The sequence below is a fragment of the Taudactylus pleione genome, unplaced genomic scaffold (assembly GCF_031769625.1).
Source record: "Taudactylus pleione unplaced genomic scaffold, aTauple2 ptg000609l, whole genome shotgun sequence".
In the NCBI taxonomy this organism is placed as follows: domain Eukaryota; kingdom Metazoa; phylum Chordata; class Amphibia; order Anura; family Myobatrachidae; genus Taudactylus; species Taudactylus pleione.
The window spans coordinates 12,052,631-12,068,858 of NW_028285011.1; the positions used below are offsets into that span (position 1 = coordinate 12,052,631).

Consider the following 16,228-nt stretch of genomic DNA (forward strand, 5'->3'; position numbering starts at 1 on the left):
TTTAAAGTCCTAGTGTGTTCTTAGAGCCCCAGTAACTTTACATATTGGAACCATGAACCCACAAGAGTATCTTGTAATGTATATTGGAACAAACATTTTCTCTTGAGAAGGTAGAAAATGAGGCCACAAAGAAAGTTGATGGTATAATGGATCCTTTGTGCAGGGAATGTGTCAGAAAACGGTCTGGAGAGAGCATCTGCTTAAAGATTTTTTTTAACCTGGATGGGAAACAGTAAAGATAAATATGATGAAGAAAACGACCCAACATTTTGCTCAGCAAATCTCTTGTCCTTTTTGATGGAAATGCCTGTACAGATGGTGGTTTGAGTACACACCAGTGCAACATGTGATTGACCCAAGAATAAGTCCAGTGTAGCCTAAGCAGGCAGTGTGGTTTATTGAGTACAGCCATACTCAGTGTTACACTGGTTGAAGAGCATGAAGCGGAGCAGGGTTCAGACAAATCACCAGCCGGTGACAGTCTCTTGGATGCGGTAGCGGCGCATGTGCTGGATCAGCAGTATGGTGGGTAATAGGTCGCAGGTCTCAGGAGCTAAGGGGAGATGCCCATCTCCCACTATGTCACTCATACACAGTGGCAAGATGGCATGCGCATATGCAGTAGTAGGGTCCGGCAGCAATCTTGGTGGGGAATATATTGTCATCCCCAGAGGTCAGGGCCATCTCTTACATTGGGCTTATTGGGCAGTTGCCCAAGGGCCCAAAGCTTGTAGGGGCCCGCCAACCCGCCCCCCTGCAGTTGGTAAACTTGTGCTATTTTTATAAGCAGGCCGCCGGTGCACTGTATTTCCGATCTAACCTCTCCCACCCCAAGACGAGTACTCGCCTCAGTTCCAGTTTCACTTCATCCACCGGCTTCAGACCAGTCAGACAGAGTCTCTCTGAGTGTGAGAGACGACTGCTGACTGGTTGATGCGTGAGCAGCAGCAGCTCCGCCCAGGCCAGGCAGTTTTGGCGTTGCCTTGCCTTGAGAGCTGCTGCTGGCTGATGCTATGTGTGCCGCTCAGCCGCTGCCATGTAGACTCGGGTCCCGGACCCAGAGGACCCATCCCGCCGGTCTCGGCCTCCTCAGGAGGCTCCTCTGCCAGCCTGAGCCACTGCCTCTATCCCGGCAACTCCCGACCCGGCCACAGGTGCACTCACCCACAAAGCAAAGGTAAGGGCTGAGCTGCGCAGCATAAATCAAATGACCTGGCAATCCTAGGCTATAATTATAACCCGACAAAATCTCACTATGACAGGGTTTATTGCTGCAATAATACCATATCATACTATGATATGGTATAAGCCTGTTGGTAAGCCTGATGGGCATGTAAAGGGCATGATGAGACAATATCAGATGAGCATGTGTGGGAGGTCTGATGGGCATGCAGGAGTGTTTAATTTTATTGACCATTTACATTTGAATGGGTGGGTAGGGGCCCCAGTGCATTGCTTTGCCCAGGGCCCACACTGCTGTTAAGACAGCCCTGCCAGAGGTGCCATATTGGAGACTGTACTCTCCTATTCTAAAACTTTGAATCAGGAGAAATGCAGCTGCAGGCAATAATATCATAATCCAGCATCAATTACAGAAAGATCTCAGAGCAAAGACCAATGCAAGTCTTTATTGTGGAATGACTTCACAGGTAACCAAATATGATGCTGCAACTAGCAAGGATGACAAGGTTGCACAAAGAGAAGGAGCAGCACAAGCACATACTGAGGGCCTAGGTCAGGTAAGCATAGCATAATCACATAATTAAGCATCTTATTAACAAATAAATATTCTGAATTGACACAGTAAATGCAACAATTTGATTTTACATTTTGTGAAATATTTATTTTTATTGTTTAGCCATATACCCCAAATAAATAATTATCAGTTTCTCTGGTCCCGTTTCCTGTAGGCTTAAAGCTGCATACACACAAAATGATTTTTTGAATGATTATCGATAAACGATATCGATTATCGTTCATCGTTGAAAAAATCATTCACTTTCTAAGTTAAAACGATGAACGATTATAGTTCATGCGCGTTCATGTTTGTAGTTTGTAGTTCAGTCAGACTGACCAACTCAACGATTTTCATTAAGGGAATATGCAAAAATCGTTTGTAGTTAAAAAAAAATCGTTCATTACATTTAGTAAATGAACGATTTTAGTAAGCGATTTTCGTTCATTTTTCCCTTGAAATAATGAACGAAAATCGTTTAATAAAATCATTCATTCACAAAATCGTTGTGTGTGTATACAGCTTAAGGCTTAACTGTGTTCCAAGTAGACAGCTTTGAGGCAATGGCTAAACTAGCTGCAGTTTACTACTATCAATTGCTTAAGGCACGTTGGCTTGCTGCTTCTCTTCCCATGTGGCATCAGTCAGACAGAAATAGACTTATTTACAGTGAGCAGCTAGAGTAGCTGGTCTGACCGAGCTGTTGCAGAGTAAGTAGACAAGTAGTGTAGCTAGTCACAGAGGTCACTCTAATGGTGCATACACAAGGTCATATTTGATGAACGATTGAACAATTTTTAAAATGATTTGAACGATTTCATCAATGGTAAGCGATGAACGATTTCTGACAGGATTAAAAATAATGAAATCGTCAAAATCTGACTGCAGACACAGTCGATGTCAGAGAACGTTATCTGACATGCTGGAACGCGCATCGTTAGTCGATGCATGCCCTACATGTCAAAGATTTGAACGATTTTTACAATCGTTATCGTTCATATCTGATAAGAAATCTGACCGTGTGTATGCACCATAAGTGGTCATGGTCTTCTATAATAAATGAAAAAAAATTAAACAAAAAAAAAGTCCCAAAATGTTTCTATATTCGCTTTATAATGAAGTAGATATTGAGTTTATAGAATAGGTTTGGACAACATTTTAACCACTTAACTGATGTTTTTTTACCTCCAAAACCGATCAGAAATAGTCTTTTTTTTTATTTAATAAAGTTTAAAAAGTATTTTTAAAAATGTATTTAAATATTTTATTGACAAAAAAATATGTCTAGGGGGTTTCTCCCACCTCGCTGTGTCATTAGGCCTCCAATGTAAAATTACTTCCCACTGCCCATTGGCAATAGATAGACCCCCCCCCCCCAGTGGTCATAAATCCTATTAACAGTACTCCCCCCTCTTCGTACTAAACAAATCACGGTTTATATACCAACGACCCCATTTTAAAAAGACCGTTTTTTGCATCCCCCTTCTCCTCCTCCTCTGTGACCAGTGTAATTTTTTTTATATCTTTTCATACCCAATGACACTTTGTTGACTATGAAAGGGCATCACAATGTGGGATTTCCCTACATTTTGTAGGTTCTCCCATTCTTTTGCACAGGGCCGTAACTAGGGTGGTGCAGCCAATGCCACCACAGAGAGCGCAAGATGCCCTGGGGTGGAACCGGCCACCCGCTGCCGCAATTTTTTTTTCCAGCGCCCACTACATTGTATGACACTAGCGGTAACGGTGCGCCCGACTCTTTCAATGCAGTCCAGGGATCAGCCTCTTCCCTTTGTTTAGGGGCATTGCCAGTACCTACATGCTGCTCGGCGCCAACCCTGACAGATGAATCCCTGGGCTAAACAGCACAAGGCAGCGGGACAGCATCCAATGTTGGCAGCCGATGGTATGGGGGGAGGGAGTGCAGCGGCTGTCAGGACACATAGGTGGAGTTAGTGAGCAAGACATAGGAGGAGGACAATGACTGGCCACCCTCGTCAATATCAGGTAAGCGTGGCTGTCTGAAACCCGGGCGCAGCGCTGCTCAGGGGGTCCACTCCATGTAAGGGAGGATAAACTGATCATGAGGAGAGGGGTGGGCATCCATGAGACCCCTCTCCACCCCAGACACAGTACTTTCTCTGCCGAGTGAGGAGCCTTTGGTGAGTGCAGAGATTGATATGTTGTTTCTTGCCCGGACTGTTGGGGCTCACCTTGTGCCAGGGGACATGGGGCTGCCACCTCCACTATCTGCCTTCCTCCTTCCATACCCTGCCACCCCAGCCAGTCCTCATTATCTGCCACACTCCTTTTACCCCCTGCCAGTCACCCCACTATCTGCTACCCCCAGCCAGACCCCATGATGGTCTTCATGGTGCAGCCACTGGCAGGTGAGTGCAGCCGGCCGCAGGAGCTCACATCCCATGGCTACTGTACAGCACTGCAGCCTTATATGGGGAGAGAGAGGAAGTTACCCAGGGGCCGCTTCAGGGGAGGAGTGGGGGTTCATGCTGGATGCCAACCTGGCCATACCAGCTACTGCTCAGGCACACTTTTAATGGTGCTCACCCGCAGTCTGTACTGTATAGAGAACATCTGCAGACTGTAATTTATCTTGTTCAGGACTAGAAGTCCCTGCATGCCCTGGCTGTCCAGGAGGGGGAGGGAGCACCAAAATATCTAGTTACGGCTCTGCTATTGCAGATCTTAAAATGCTGATGTATGTATGTCTCTGCTATCTAGAAGAACCCAGCATAATGTACTCAATCATTTTACATAGTAGGATAAGGTGCTGAGTCGCTCTCGCTAGTGTAGAGTAACTTATATCCGGGCGGTATGTTTTTCTTAATAAATCATTTTAAAGTGAAAATCAGTTTGACTTATCTAGCATTGAGTACTAAATTTTGTATATGATATCAAATACTTCATTGATTTACTACAGCATTTGCTCATTGTAATGCAGCTTCCATGGAGTTTGTATGTAGTCTATAGGACACTTCTAAATTATAAAATATCACAACTTGAAACATCTTACTCAGTGCTCGCCAAACAAGACAGAAGAGTAGAGTGAAACTGACAAACGCCCAGTTCCATTCATGGTTTTTTCCTACTGTGGAGACGCCCATGAAGATAAATATGAGAGTCTCGCTCACGCTGCTCATCATCTTCATAAAGTATTTAATTGTCGTGCTTGAATTCTTTGAAATGTTTTCTTCAATATATTTTTTCATGGTCATCGCGCAGGCTGTCATGCTGTTGGGTATAAAAAGCTAATGAATATTACTGTATCTATGGAAAGTATGAGGAACATGTATATACTGTATATAATAGCATATTGATTTAGTAACTGCATTCATTTTGTGAAATGTACTTCCCTATATTTCAGTTTTTGAATTTCACTGTTAATCATAAATTTATGAAATGTTACTATGGGAAAATAAAACAAGCAAATCCAGAATCTATGAAACACTGCACCATGCAATTCTGTCACAAAACAGTTGCCAATAAGTAGCTGTTAATCTATCATAAAATGTACACAAATGCTTCAATTATGAAAAAATATGCATAAACTATACTGAATTGCCAAAACTCCTGGGATAGCTCTGCGTAAAGGTAATGGTAGGTGACGTCACCGTACTGTGACGTAAAGGACATGCCCAGACCTGTATCAGTTGTAATCTGACATCTCATGAGTCAGTTTGTACACCGGCTGGGCTGCTCATGGTAAGGTGAAGTGAATTATCGGAGTTCGAACGGGGCATTATAGTGGGTGCCCGACGGATGGGACATTCCATTTCCGAAGTTGTGCACACATTCAACATTCCTTAATCTAAGTTGTCACGTGTAGCAGGAATACCTCATGGAAGGTATTACCACCCACTGTGGACAGCGCAGTGGTTGACGACAGGTGCATAATAATCATGATCATGATCAGCGGTGTCTGGCCAGAATTGTCCATGGTGACAGAGAAGCAACACTGGCTCAAATCACATCCACATTCAATGCAAGAGGTACCAGACACATATCCAGCAGGTCAGTGCAGCGTTTTTTTTAGCTTCCATGGGATATGGGAATAGAAGACCCACCAGAGTGCCCCTGTTAACACTATGACACTAGACACATCCATTCACCTGGACTTGTGACATCGCTAATTGGGACCTGGAGGACTGACAACAAGTAGCGTGGTCCAATGAGCCACGGTTCCAGTTGTTTTGGGCTTATGGTAGTGTTTAGGTGTGGTGCAGACCCCATGAGGCCATAGACCCCAGTTGTCAATAAGGCATTGTGCAGGCTGGTGGCGGTTCCATAATGATGTGGTTTGTGTTTAAGTGCCGTGGGTTGGGTCTGCTGGTCCACCTGAACATGTCATTGACCAGTAACTGCTATGTTGCTTTGCTTGATGACCATTTGCAGCCCTTCATGGACTTCATGTCCCTCCAGAAAAATGTAATATTCCAGCACGATAATGCACCATGTCATTGGTTCCAAGTTGGGAAGAATTGGTTTGAGTAGCATTCCGGAGAGTTCAGATGAATGGTATGGCCACCACAACTGAAATGAACCCAATTGAGCATTTATGGGACGTGATGGAGAGGTCTATTCACACCCAAGATCCTGCACCTACAGATATCAGGGAGCTGTGGGAAACTATCCAGACGGCATGCGTCAACATCTCTCCAGAGATCTTTCGTCCACTTGTGGAATTAATGCCACGTCTAGTTGCTGCACTTTGCCAGGCTAGAGGGAGTCCTACACAATGCTAGGTATCTATCCCATGACTTTTGGCACTTCAGTGTACATATTACTGTATGATAGGAGAGTTTTATGAGAGTAGGGGTCCCATATTCAGTGTCCGAGCAGGCCCCTCCCCCCTGCATCAGGGTATGTGTATTGTGGAAGAGTCTATCGTGCATGGCGCTGGTGTAATTTTCCCAGTGATTTCTCTATTGAGTCTCCGCCGAAGCTGTTTCCCCAATGATTCCTCTATTGCGCCTGAGCCATATCTCCAGGAAAATTACAGAGGTGCCATTTTCCCAGAGATTTCGTCTGAGTCTGAGGCAGCTGCTACAAAATGAAGGTTTATTGAATGGGTGCAGAGTGTGCAGTGTGGGACCATATGCACCACACACCCTGCATTCACTATAGATACGCTACTGCTGTAAGAGGAAGTAACCAGCAACATGTACAGTATATAGATGTCTGCAGAGGCTAACTACCCATAGGCTTCACTGGAAATTTTTCCTGGTAAGTCATCATGGTGCCACTGAAGACATTTAAAAAAAAAATCTAGTTTATATATATATATATATATATATATATATAATTATTATTATTTTTTTTTTTTAAGGAAGGAACCTGTCTTAATCATCCTGACATTTTAATAGCTAGTCCTGGCATTGATTTACGTCCTTTTGGCTAGCACCACTCCAGGGACCAGCCATATTACTGTGTGTGATGCTCCTCCCGCTTCTCACTTTCCCCACTAACTGTTATCTAGTATTTATTGGCCCTTATCAGGTCTATGCAATTGTCATCCCAGAATCTACTCCTCTGTTCTTGGCATCAGGCAGGCCCTGGGTGTTGGTGGTCTTGCATGTAGCTATCCACACTGAAATAAGTACCAGCTTCAACAATCCATTCTCCAGGACCCTGGGACAGTAGGAAAGCTATGCCTCATCTAGCAGGATCACCAACACAGACAGAGACTCAGGAGAGCCTACTACAATTTTCCGCTTGACAGGCTTCACAGCTTATTAATTCACAGCTGAGTCACATTTATGTGAACACGTCCCTAGAGTTCTTGGCCTACACTTCACCACCTCTTCTTTCCCCATTCAGCCTCTCCAGCCATAGAGGCTAGATATTATACACAGATCAATATGAAAATGCCATATTATGCAACACCTGATCTATGAGCTTGCAAAGCAGCTAGATTTCACTCTGTGACCTCATGCACTTCTCACCCACTTCCCCAGGTTTGTGCTACCTAGTAAAAGCTTGTGACAGATTGTCATGTTCCCTGAGTCTGTTACCCTTCTATGGGCGTAATTCAATTGTTTTCGCTGCCCGCATCTCCCATCTAAAGTGATAGGAGTTCGCGGGCCGCTATGCAATTGTTCCAGATTTTCGTGCTATTCGTGCCCAAAGTGGTCGGGTTTAGCCGCGTAAAGCAGCTAAACCCGACCAAAGTGCTGGGCGCGATCGCGAAAAGTGATGTTTGGGCACCCAAACATGTCACTTTTCGCACATTTCAGCTCTCACCCCCCTGGGGCTGCGAGCTGAAATGTAGCGCTGTCAGCTGATCGTGCCCGACAGGAGCAAGAATTGAATAGCTTTGTCGGGCGCGATGGGGGCAGGAATCAATTGAATTCTGCCCTATGTGTTGAACATTTGTTAAAAACAGAAATGATCATCTTTGTGTATTTGTATGATGTCACAGAATTCCACAAGCAGGGCAGTCAGTTATTAATCATATGAATACAATACATTCACACATAAAACAAGTACTGTACAGATGAAGTTGATAAAAAGAGAAACAGATGTGATACACGGGCATATTCTTTATTAAGCCCCACATCTACCCCCAATCCCATTAATATGGTATCCAACTAATGCCATTGATGATGTCAGTTCCCACAATTCTGGGGCCTCTAATAGCAAATAGGCCTGTTACTTAAAACATGGGTTTATGTATGTGAAATGGGCTTGTGCACGTGTAGAGAGGGCCCTGCATCCTCTATACTGCATTTACCAAAATTACCATAAGTGTAAATACATTTATCATATACAGTAAAGCTACTGGTCAGTAAGTAAATGCTTAAGAGCAACTGAGAACCAATGAATGTACACCAGTGCAATTTACCAAATGTAGTGATTATTCAGCTACAAATTGTTTAATAACAAAAAACAAATTTTTTAACAAAGGAAAAAAACTACACAAATTATATCAGTAGCTCTGAAGATAAAAAATAAAAATGTAGACTTTTGTGCAAAATTGTATCCAAACAATACGTGTCAATTCTGCCATCCATAAATTATGTCTAAATACAAATAGGTATCATACACAGTTTTGATCACAGTATCCATTTAAAATGAATATATGACTAATACAGACCCCGTTCACACCACGGCGCCAACCTGGGTTATTCCCGGGTCAGCGCCGTTCACACTGCACCCATGTGCAGTTGAACTCTTATGCCAGCGCTTGGAGATGACATAATCTCCAAGCGCCAGGAAATCTGGATCTCCTCTTGCTGTAAACAGAACCCGGGTTACCCATTTACACTGCCCCTTAACCCGGGTGCTTCCCGTGTCCAACCCTAGTCGCTAACTGGGTTGGATTCCCATGTCACTGGACCCAGGTTATTTTTTTGGGACTCTCTTCCACTGAGCTCTGATCCGAGTAGACTCGGCAATAACTTGGGTTATTGCAGCAGTGGAAAAGGGGTATTAGTTAGCATCTTTAATTTGCTCTCTCCCATTACATTACTGGCTGAAACTCCCTAATGATCATGTTATTCCAGGAATCCAGCAGTTTAGAAAAATTGCACTTTATCTTCAGGAAATTAAAAGTAGTCATGCAAGTACCACTTTTGGTTTTCTAGAATGCACATCAACTAGGGAAATGTTTATTTATGTTTTAAAATCTATTTATGAATGACAACTGCACTTCAGTCGTGAACTAGCAAGATAGCTAATGAGATGGACAACTGTGATTGCTGCCAGAAATGATAATGTAACAGCACTTAATGCATAAAATGTTTTAACAAAAATGATACTTGTACTGTAGAAAGAATTGTAGAGCTCCTTGGTTTCAAAAATAAGGCTATATACCTGCCCTCCCCTTGGGATAAAGCTTTAGGGACCTATTCAAACGATAAATGGCCCAGTAACCATGCGTAAATGCTAGTTTCTGCATATTTAAGTTACCGGGCCATTCGTCATCAGGAGTCCGATAGGACCACCTTGCTATTCAGCAAACTCCAAAAACTGAAAGTTAATGGAGTTAGCTGCCGAGAACAAGCGCCATCTTCAGGCGGCGCTTGCTCTCGTAGCCCCGCTCCTTCCTGTGGGAAGGAGTTCCGGGGATGCGAAGAGGGATCCGAGCGGATCCCTCTGCCGCCTCCTCACTCCCTACCCGGCGGCTTTGTGCATGCGTGACCCGAGGTCACACATGCGTAGCCGGGACGACGGGGATCAGGTAAGTAACACAGCTACAGAAGTAGCTGTGATACTAACCACTGGGACAACTGCTTTTCGGAGCAGTTGTCCCCTCACCGGGGCAATGATGAATTGCTCCGAAGTCTCGTTTCCCCCGCTGCGAGTTGGATACTTAAGTATCCCTCGCAGTGAGTTCCATACTTCATCATCAAAGGCCATATGGCCTTCGATGATGAATAGGCCCATCAATGTTTGGGCTTTTTACCAAATACAGTGTATGTTTTCTATGGGGGGTAAGCTGTGGTTTTCAGCCATGCCTCTGTATGATCAGCCAGAGCAATTATTTTTCTTGCCTTGGTTTATAACACAAATTTTCTGGTACATTGCATTGGATACATTTGGTGGCAGCTTTGTGTCCTACCCCAGGGCAAAAAATTAATAATAATAATAATAATTTTATTTATATAGCGCTTTTCTCCTAGAGGACTCAAAGTGCTTTCAATAAACTCTGTCATGACATAAACACATTGCTGAAATCTCACATAATAGATATCAAAAAATAAAAAGGCTTCGTATTTAGTAAAAGATGAAGCTATATGGAAGTCAATGCATTAAATATAAAAAAGCTTTAAATGAGGACAGGAGTCGCTAAGATAAAACCGTTATTGACTCTGTGGGGAAATAAATAAAGAAACCAAATTTACAATGCAATGAAGTCATTGTATGATACTCACGCCAAGATTCCAGAGAGGTAGAATGCTTCTGCCGAGAGGTAGGACAAGTAACTGAACATGAAAACAAGTAGAGGCTCAATAGAAGATATATTCCTGGTGAACCGAGTGATGAAAGCAGATACGAAACCAAAAATAATCCCAATAAACACTCCGCCAATGCCAACCATAAAAAAACGCCCTACACCAGCAAGGATGTCCACTGGTTCAATGGTTTCAAATGTGTGCATTTGTGTCAATGAGATAAAAATATTATATAGTACCTGAAAGAGGACAAGGATACACAAGGTTACACATTGCGTAGAAGTGTGTATTTACCTTTATAGCCGCTGACTTTTCCATCCCAAATTTTATTCAATTTAATGTGTAAGTAGCAGTTATTACCTTGGTGTAGGTCAATAACCCTACATTGTCACCAGCTAATATGGAAAAATGCAAAGTTTTTAATCAAAAACTTGAAAGGGACAGGGCTCAACACTGCACACCACTAATCATGTTAGGCTGTTCTGACTATATTCCACTCTGTGCGATGATCAGCAGTGCGCTGTTGATCAGTAATTGAAGAATACCGGTAACGCAGGCAGCAATTGCCCAATGGGCAGGGTCGGTAGATTATAGATTATGCAGAGAGGTACTATATGGGGGAAATGTATCAAACCTTCTAAAGAGTGAAGTGGACAAGTTACCCATAGCAACCTACTGTATCAGCTACTAGTTTATTTATTATTTATTTATTACCAGTTATTTATATAGCGCACACATATTCCGCAGCGCTTTACAGAGAATATTTGTCCATACACATCAGTCCCTGCCCTAGTGGAGCTTACAATCTATATTCCCTACCACATGCACACACATACACACTAGGGTTAATTTTTGTTGGGAGCCAATTAGCCTACCAGTATATTTTTGGAGTGTGGGAGGAAACCGGAGTACCCGGAGGAAACCCACGCAAGCACAGGGAGAATATACAAACTCCACACAGTTAGGGCCTTAGTGGGTATCGAACCCACGACCTCAGTGCTGTGAGGCAGTAATGCTAACCATTACGCCATCTGTGCTACCCACCATTGGTCAAGTACCATCTATAAAATTATAGGTAGAAGGTGATTGGTTGCTATGGTCCACTTCTCCACTCTTTAGAAGGTTTGATACATCTCCCCCGTAATAGACAAAAAGATAATTGTCTGACAGGTCAGGATCCAGAGCAGGTAGTTTACAGCAAAATGAGAATTCAGGGACAGGTCAATATCAAGAGCAGGGGTTAAAGTGGGACGGAATGTAGCAGAACTGTGTTTTGTCAGTTGTAATTGGAGGCGGAACCTGTTCCACCTCCGTCTACCCACCTTGCCTGGCCTCGCCCTGGGGGAGGGGGCTGAGAGACACACCTATGGCTGGGGGAATGGTGCTGAGAGACAGGCTGAGCAATGGGGCGCTGAGAGACACGTTGGGACTGGTGAATGGGGCTCAGAGACACACTGGGGCTGGGAAATGGGGTTGAGAAACACACTGGGGCTGAGAGACACACTGGGGCTGGGGAAATGGTGCTGAGAGACAGGCTGGGCCTTTGGGCTGAGAGACACCCTGGGGCTGGGGAATGGGGCTGAGAGACACCCTGGGGCTGGAGAATGGGGCTGAGAGACACTCTGTGTGGCGAATGGGGCTGAGAGACACTCTGGGGCTGGAGAATCGGGCTGAGAGACACCCTGGGGCTGGGGAATGGGGTTGAAAGACACACTGGGGCTGGGAAATGGGGCTGAGAGACACACTGGGCTGGGAAATGGGGCTGAGAGACACACTGGGGCTGTGGAATATGGTTGAGAGACACACTGGGGTTGGGGAATGTGGCTGAGGGACACACTGGGGAATGGAGCTGAGAGACACACTGGGGCTGGGGAATGGGGCTGAGACACACTGGGGCCAGGGGAATGTGGCTAAGACACACAGGGGCTTGGGGAATGAGACATAGAGGGCCTGTAAAGATGCGGGGTGCCTGGAGAGACACAGGACCTGGGAATGGAGAGACACAAGGGCTCCTGGAGAGAGAAAAGGGGGTCTGGCTCAATGCAGGGAGGCCTGGAGATGGAGGGACACAGGGGAGCCTGGAGAGACGCATACATTTTTTGATCATGAAAATTTACATTTTGCCCTGCATGAAAACTACTGTTACAATATATTTTCTGATCAATCCTCAGTTATGATGATGACATTGGTTATATCTCTACGTAAACAGGCATCTTCCAGACAATGTGATATTCTACATGAATAGTGAATACCAGCTGAAAACGCTACCCAGTGAGGCTCATATTCTTCCACGTTGCAAAGAAACCACCATATACAGTAGGTAAGAAAAAACTTTCAAACTGACTGGCCTGTACCTATTGCAGAGATGTCGGAGGCCCCAAAAAGAGTGTTTCGGCCACCAAGATTTCTGTTGCCGACCCTGCACTCCTCAGTGGCTTGCAACAGCCCCTCCAGGCCCTAAGAAGAGAGAGTATTCTACCCTCCTCCACAGACCCTGCCCACTCAACAGACCCACCCCCTCAACTGTGAGAGGGGTTAGGAGAGTGGGAACTGCAAGAGGGGTGGCACCAACTGGGGGGAGGGGGGTGTTAAGGCATATAGGGAGGTGAGTTCCATCACCTCTCTAGGACCACTTTAATCACTGACCAAGAGACACTTGAAAACATAAGCAGGACCAATACACAACAAAGGATATCTGACTAGAATGAGGCAGGAGTAACACCAGGAAGGGCAATGGAAAAGGATCTGTTGCACAAATCACCACAGTAGATCTGAGTTTGTTGTCTTGGCATGTTTTTGGGCTTCTAGATGCCACTTTCCCCTATATGCATCATCTAGATATAAGCAAATTATGTAACATTAATCTTTGATGCAACCCTTATATTGTATGATCGAAATTACGAATTGTTTAAATCATCAAATGTATATGCACTAGGGGCCTGATTCAGAGCCGCTCGTAAGCGGCCGCTCATTCGCTCCGAGCGATGTTTGCCCAACTGCGCATGCGTACGGATCGTTATACGCATGCACGAACCAGTCAGTGCGGTCGAAATTCATGTGTTCGCAAAATAGCGAATGCCTGATAATTTGAGTGACAGGAGGAGGCGTATGTGGGTGGTAACGGGGGAAGGTGCTTGAAAACGGGGAGTGGAGATCCGAACGCAGGCGTGCTTAAAGGTCAAAACGGGCGTTTTAAGGGTGTGCATAATTAAAACAGCAGCGTCATTGACCACGTCATTGGGTTATTTTATAGCCAGAACTGCTCGCAAAATTGTGGTAGCAAAAACCAGCCACAAGAATAGCGAGCAGTTCATACCCTGGTCGATGTACTCGATTAATCTAATAAATAGCGGATATGACGTAGGATGCGAGCGGCCAGGGGGCGTATTTTAGAAAAAAACGACCGCAAGTTTTGTTCGCTCGTTCAGACCTAGAGGCGTGAACAGACCGCAAAGAGCGAACGGTTCATTTGAATAGCCACCCCTATTTTCTGGACGAGCGAGCGCTGATTGCGTCCGGCTCTGAATCAGGCCCTATGTGCGCTCCCGCCGGGTCGTCTGTCCCATCTTCAGATCTGCCATACATGCTGCTCAATCTGAAGATCTGATGGACGACCCCATGCATTTGGATGTGGCGGGATGTGATGAGGGAACAACATATCGTACGGTCGTTAACCAGATTGTGTGGTGTGTGCGGACTGCGTGATATGTCGTTCCATTGCATCTGCTGTCGGCCGGGTACACAGGTCATCTAGTTTGATTCCAGCTTAAGAGCCAGTTTAAACTAATAAAGGTAGTGACCAGGGCTAAAATGCAGGTTGGTACTGTATAACAAAACTGTCATAGCTTGAAAATAAATTTAAGTCACTTACCTTGTGTGACATGGCACATATCTTCGTTACATACTGAATTATATTACTGTAGTTACCTGAGTAATGAATTGATATTGTACTTTGGAGTTTATTTGCTCAGAAAATACAAATGTCTAGTTCCGGCGGCGCCTTCTACCTTTTAGATTTGAGGAGGGCTGCATGGGGTTCTTAATGATGATGTCACTCAGATTGACATCAGATTTTGACCTCCGCCATCATACCTATCACTTTTTGCACATGCATAGATGCATTAAAGCAGTTTCTAGAGACCACATCTCCTAGAAGGACTGTAAGCTCTAAGTACTAATCGCATACCGGACTGGTAGTCCCAGGGGGAGGAGTATCCTCCCTCTTGGACTGCCAGTCTGGTGTAAGATTATAACTAAGAGCTTCCAATAGGAAGAAGCCACTACTTAAGCGGGCCATACACGGTGCAAGAGGCACCGTGCGACTCGACGGGGGATCCGACGTCCAACATATCAGGCAGTCCCCACACACGGTGCGATTGGGTGGCCGACCGCCCCATATGCCAGCTCCCCCCTCCCATACCCGCATAGCGCTGCAAGAGATTGCACATCGCATCCCCTGATCGACTGAACCTGCAGTAAGATCAGGGGGTGCGATGTACGACCCCACGAGTGTATGGTCGGTCCAACATTAGGCCCATACACAGCGCGATATAGCAGCCAAATCATACCAATCCGTCGGATCGGCTGCTTTATCGCACTGTGTATGACCAGCTTTAGACTGGGCCCCTAAGAAGGAAGGTACATCTGTTAATCAGCTGCTGTGTCCAGGACCATCTCCTACACTACCACTAAGTAGCGAATCCCGGGACCGAGGCTCACGGGGTGGTGCCCTGCAGCCTCTAGATAAAATTCGCCACTGGTAGTTATCATTAACAACCAAAATATACGTTTCTTTTCATCTCTCTGTTACAAGTAATGATATAAAATGTATTGATTGGCCACTGTTGGTTTTTGTGTATGTTGATTGCAAATAATCAGAATTGTGTATCAGCACATTAAACGGAAATATTTCTTAGAAACCCCACTGATACCTATATGACATAACACTGTGAACAGAATATGCACTCATATACTTCCGTGCTATTTATCTGAGTATGAAAAATCTTTCCTTTTGTCTCCCAAGAGATTGTAAAGCAATTTTTCAGGAGATGTGTATTGAATGCAAATGTATTTGAGAAAAATCAATATATTCATTCCTGTATTAGCAAAGTGTAAACAGAATGTACAATGCAAAGCAACACACTTATACAAATGTATTCATCCAACAGGAAAAAGCACATTGCTATTTCAAATATTAATAATTCAAATATTAATGTGCTACTGATCAAAACTATAAAACTCTCTAAATTTGCCCAACCCACTGTGCAACATGGTTTTGCCTACTGTAGGTGCAAATTGCTCCTTTTTTGGTCTGCTCCTATGAGTATTTTTTGGACTAGTGCCGATGGCGGCAGCGACGGAACGATGGTGGGGGCCATCCTGCATTCGTCAGCATGGCCCACGCTGATGATATCGCCCGTTGGACCTGCATGCAGTTCCGATGGGCGATGTCGCTGACAACGACATAACACGTACACACTGGCCGATGTGCACGATATGTTGTCCGATCCGCCGGCTTTAGTCGCATGACAGATGCAGCAAAATGCCAATCACAGTGTGCCAGAGACGCTAGGCTGCA

At 44.7% G+C, this 16,228-nt stretch overlaps 1 protein-coding gene across 1 annotated transcript in view; it reads right to left on the reverse strand.

Moving 5' to 3' along the window:
• Positions 1–16,228, reverse strand: part of SLC9A4 (solute carrier family 9 member A4) — a 110,475-nt gene that overhangs the window by 40,872 nt on the left and 53,375 nt on the right. Inside the window, exons 3-4 of the mRNA XM_088454066.1 lie at positions 10,630–10,889; positions 4,770–4,987 (exon numbers count right to left, since the gene is read on the reverse strand). Of these exons, the coding sequence (XP_088310192.1) occupies positions 4,770–4,987; positions 10,630–10,889 (478 nt within the window). The remainder of the gene's footprint in view (positions 1–4,769; positions 4,988–10,629; positions 10,890–16,228) is intronic.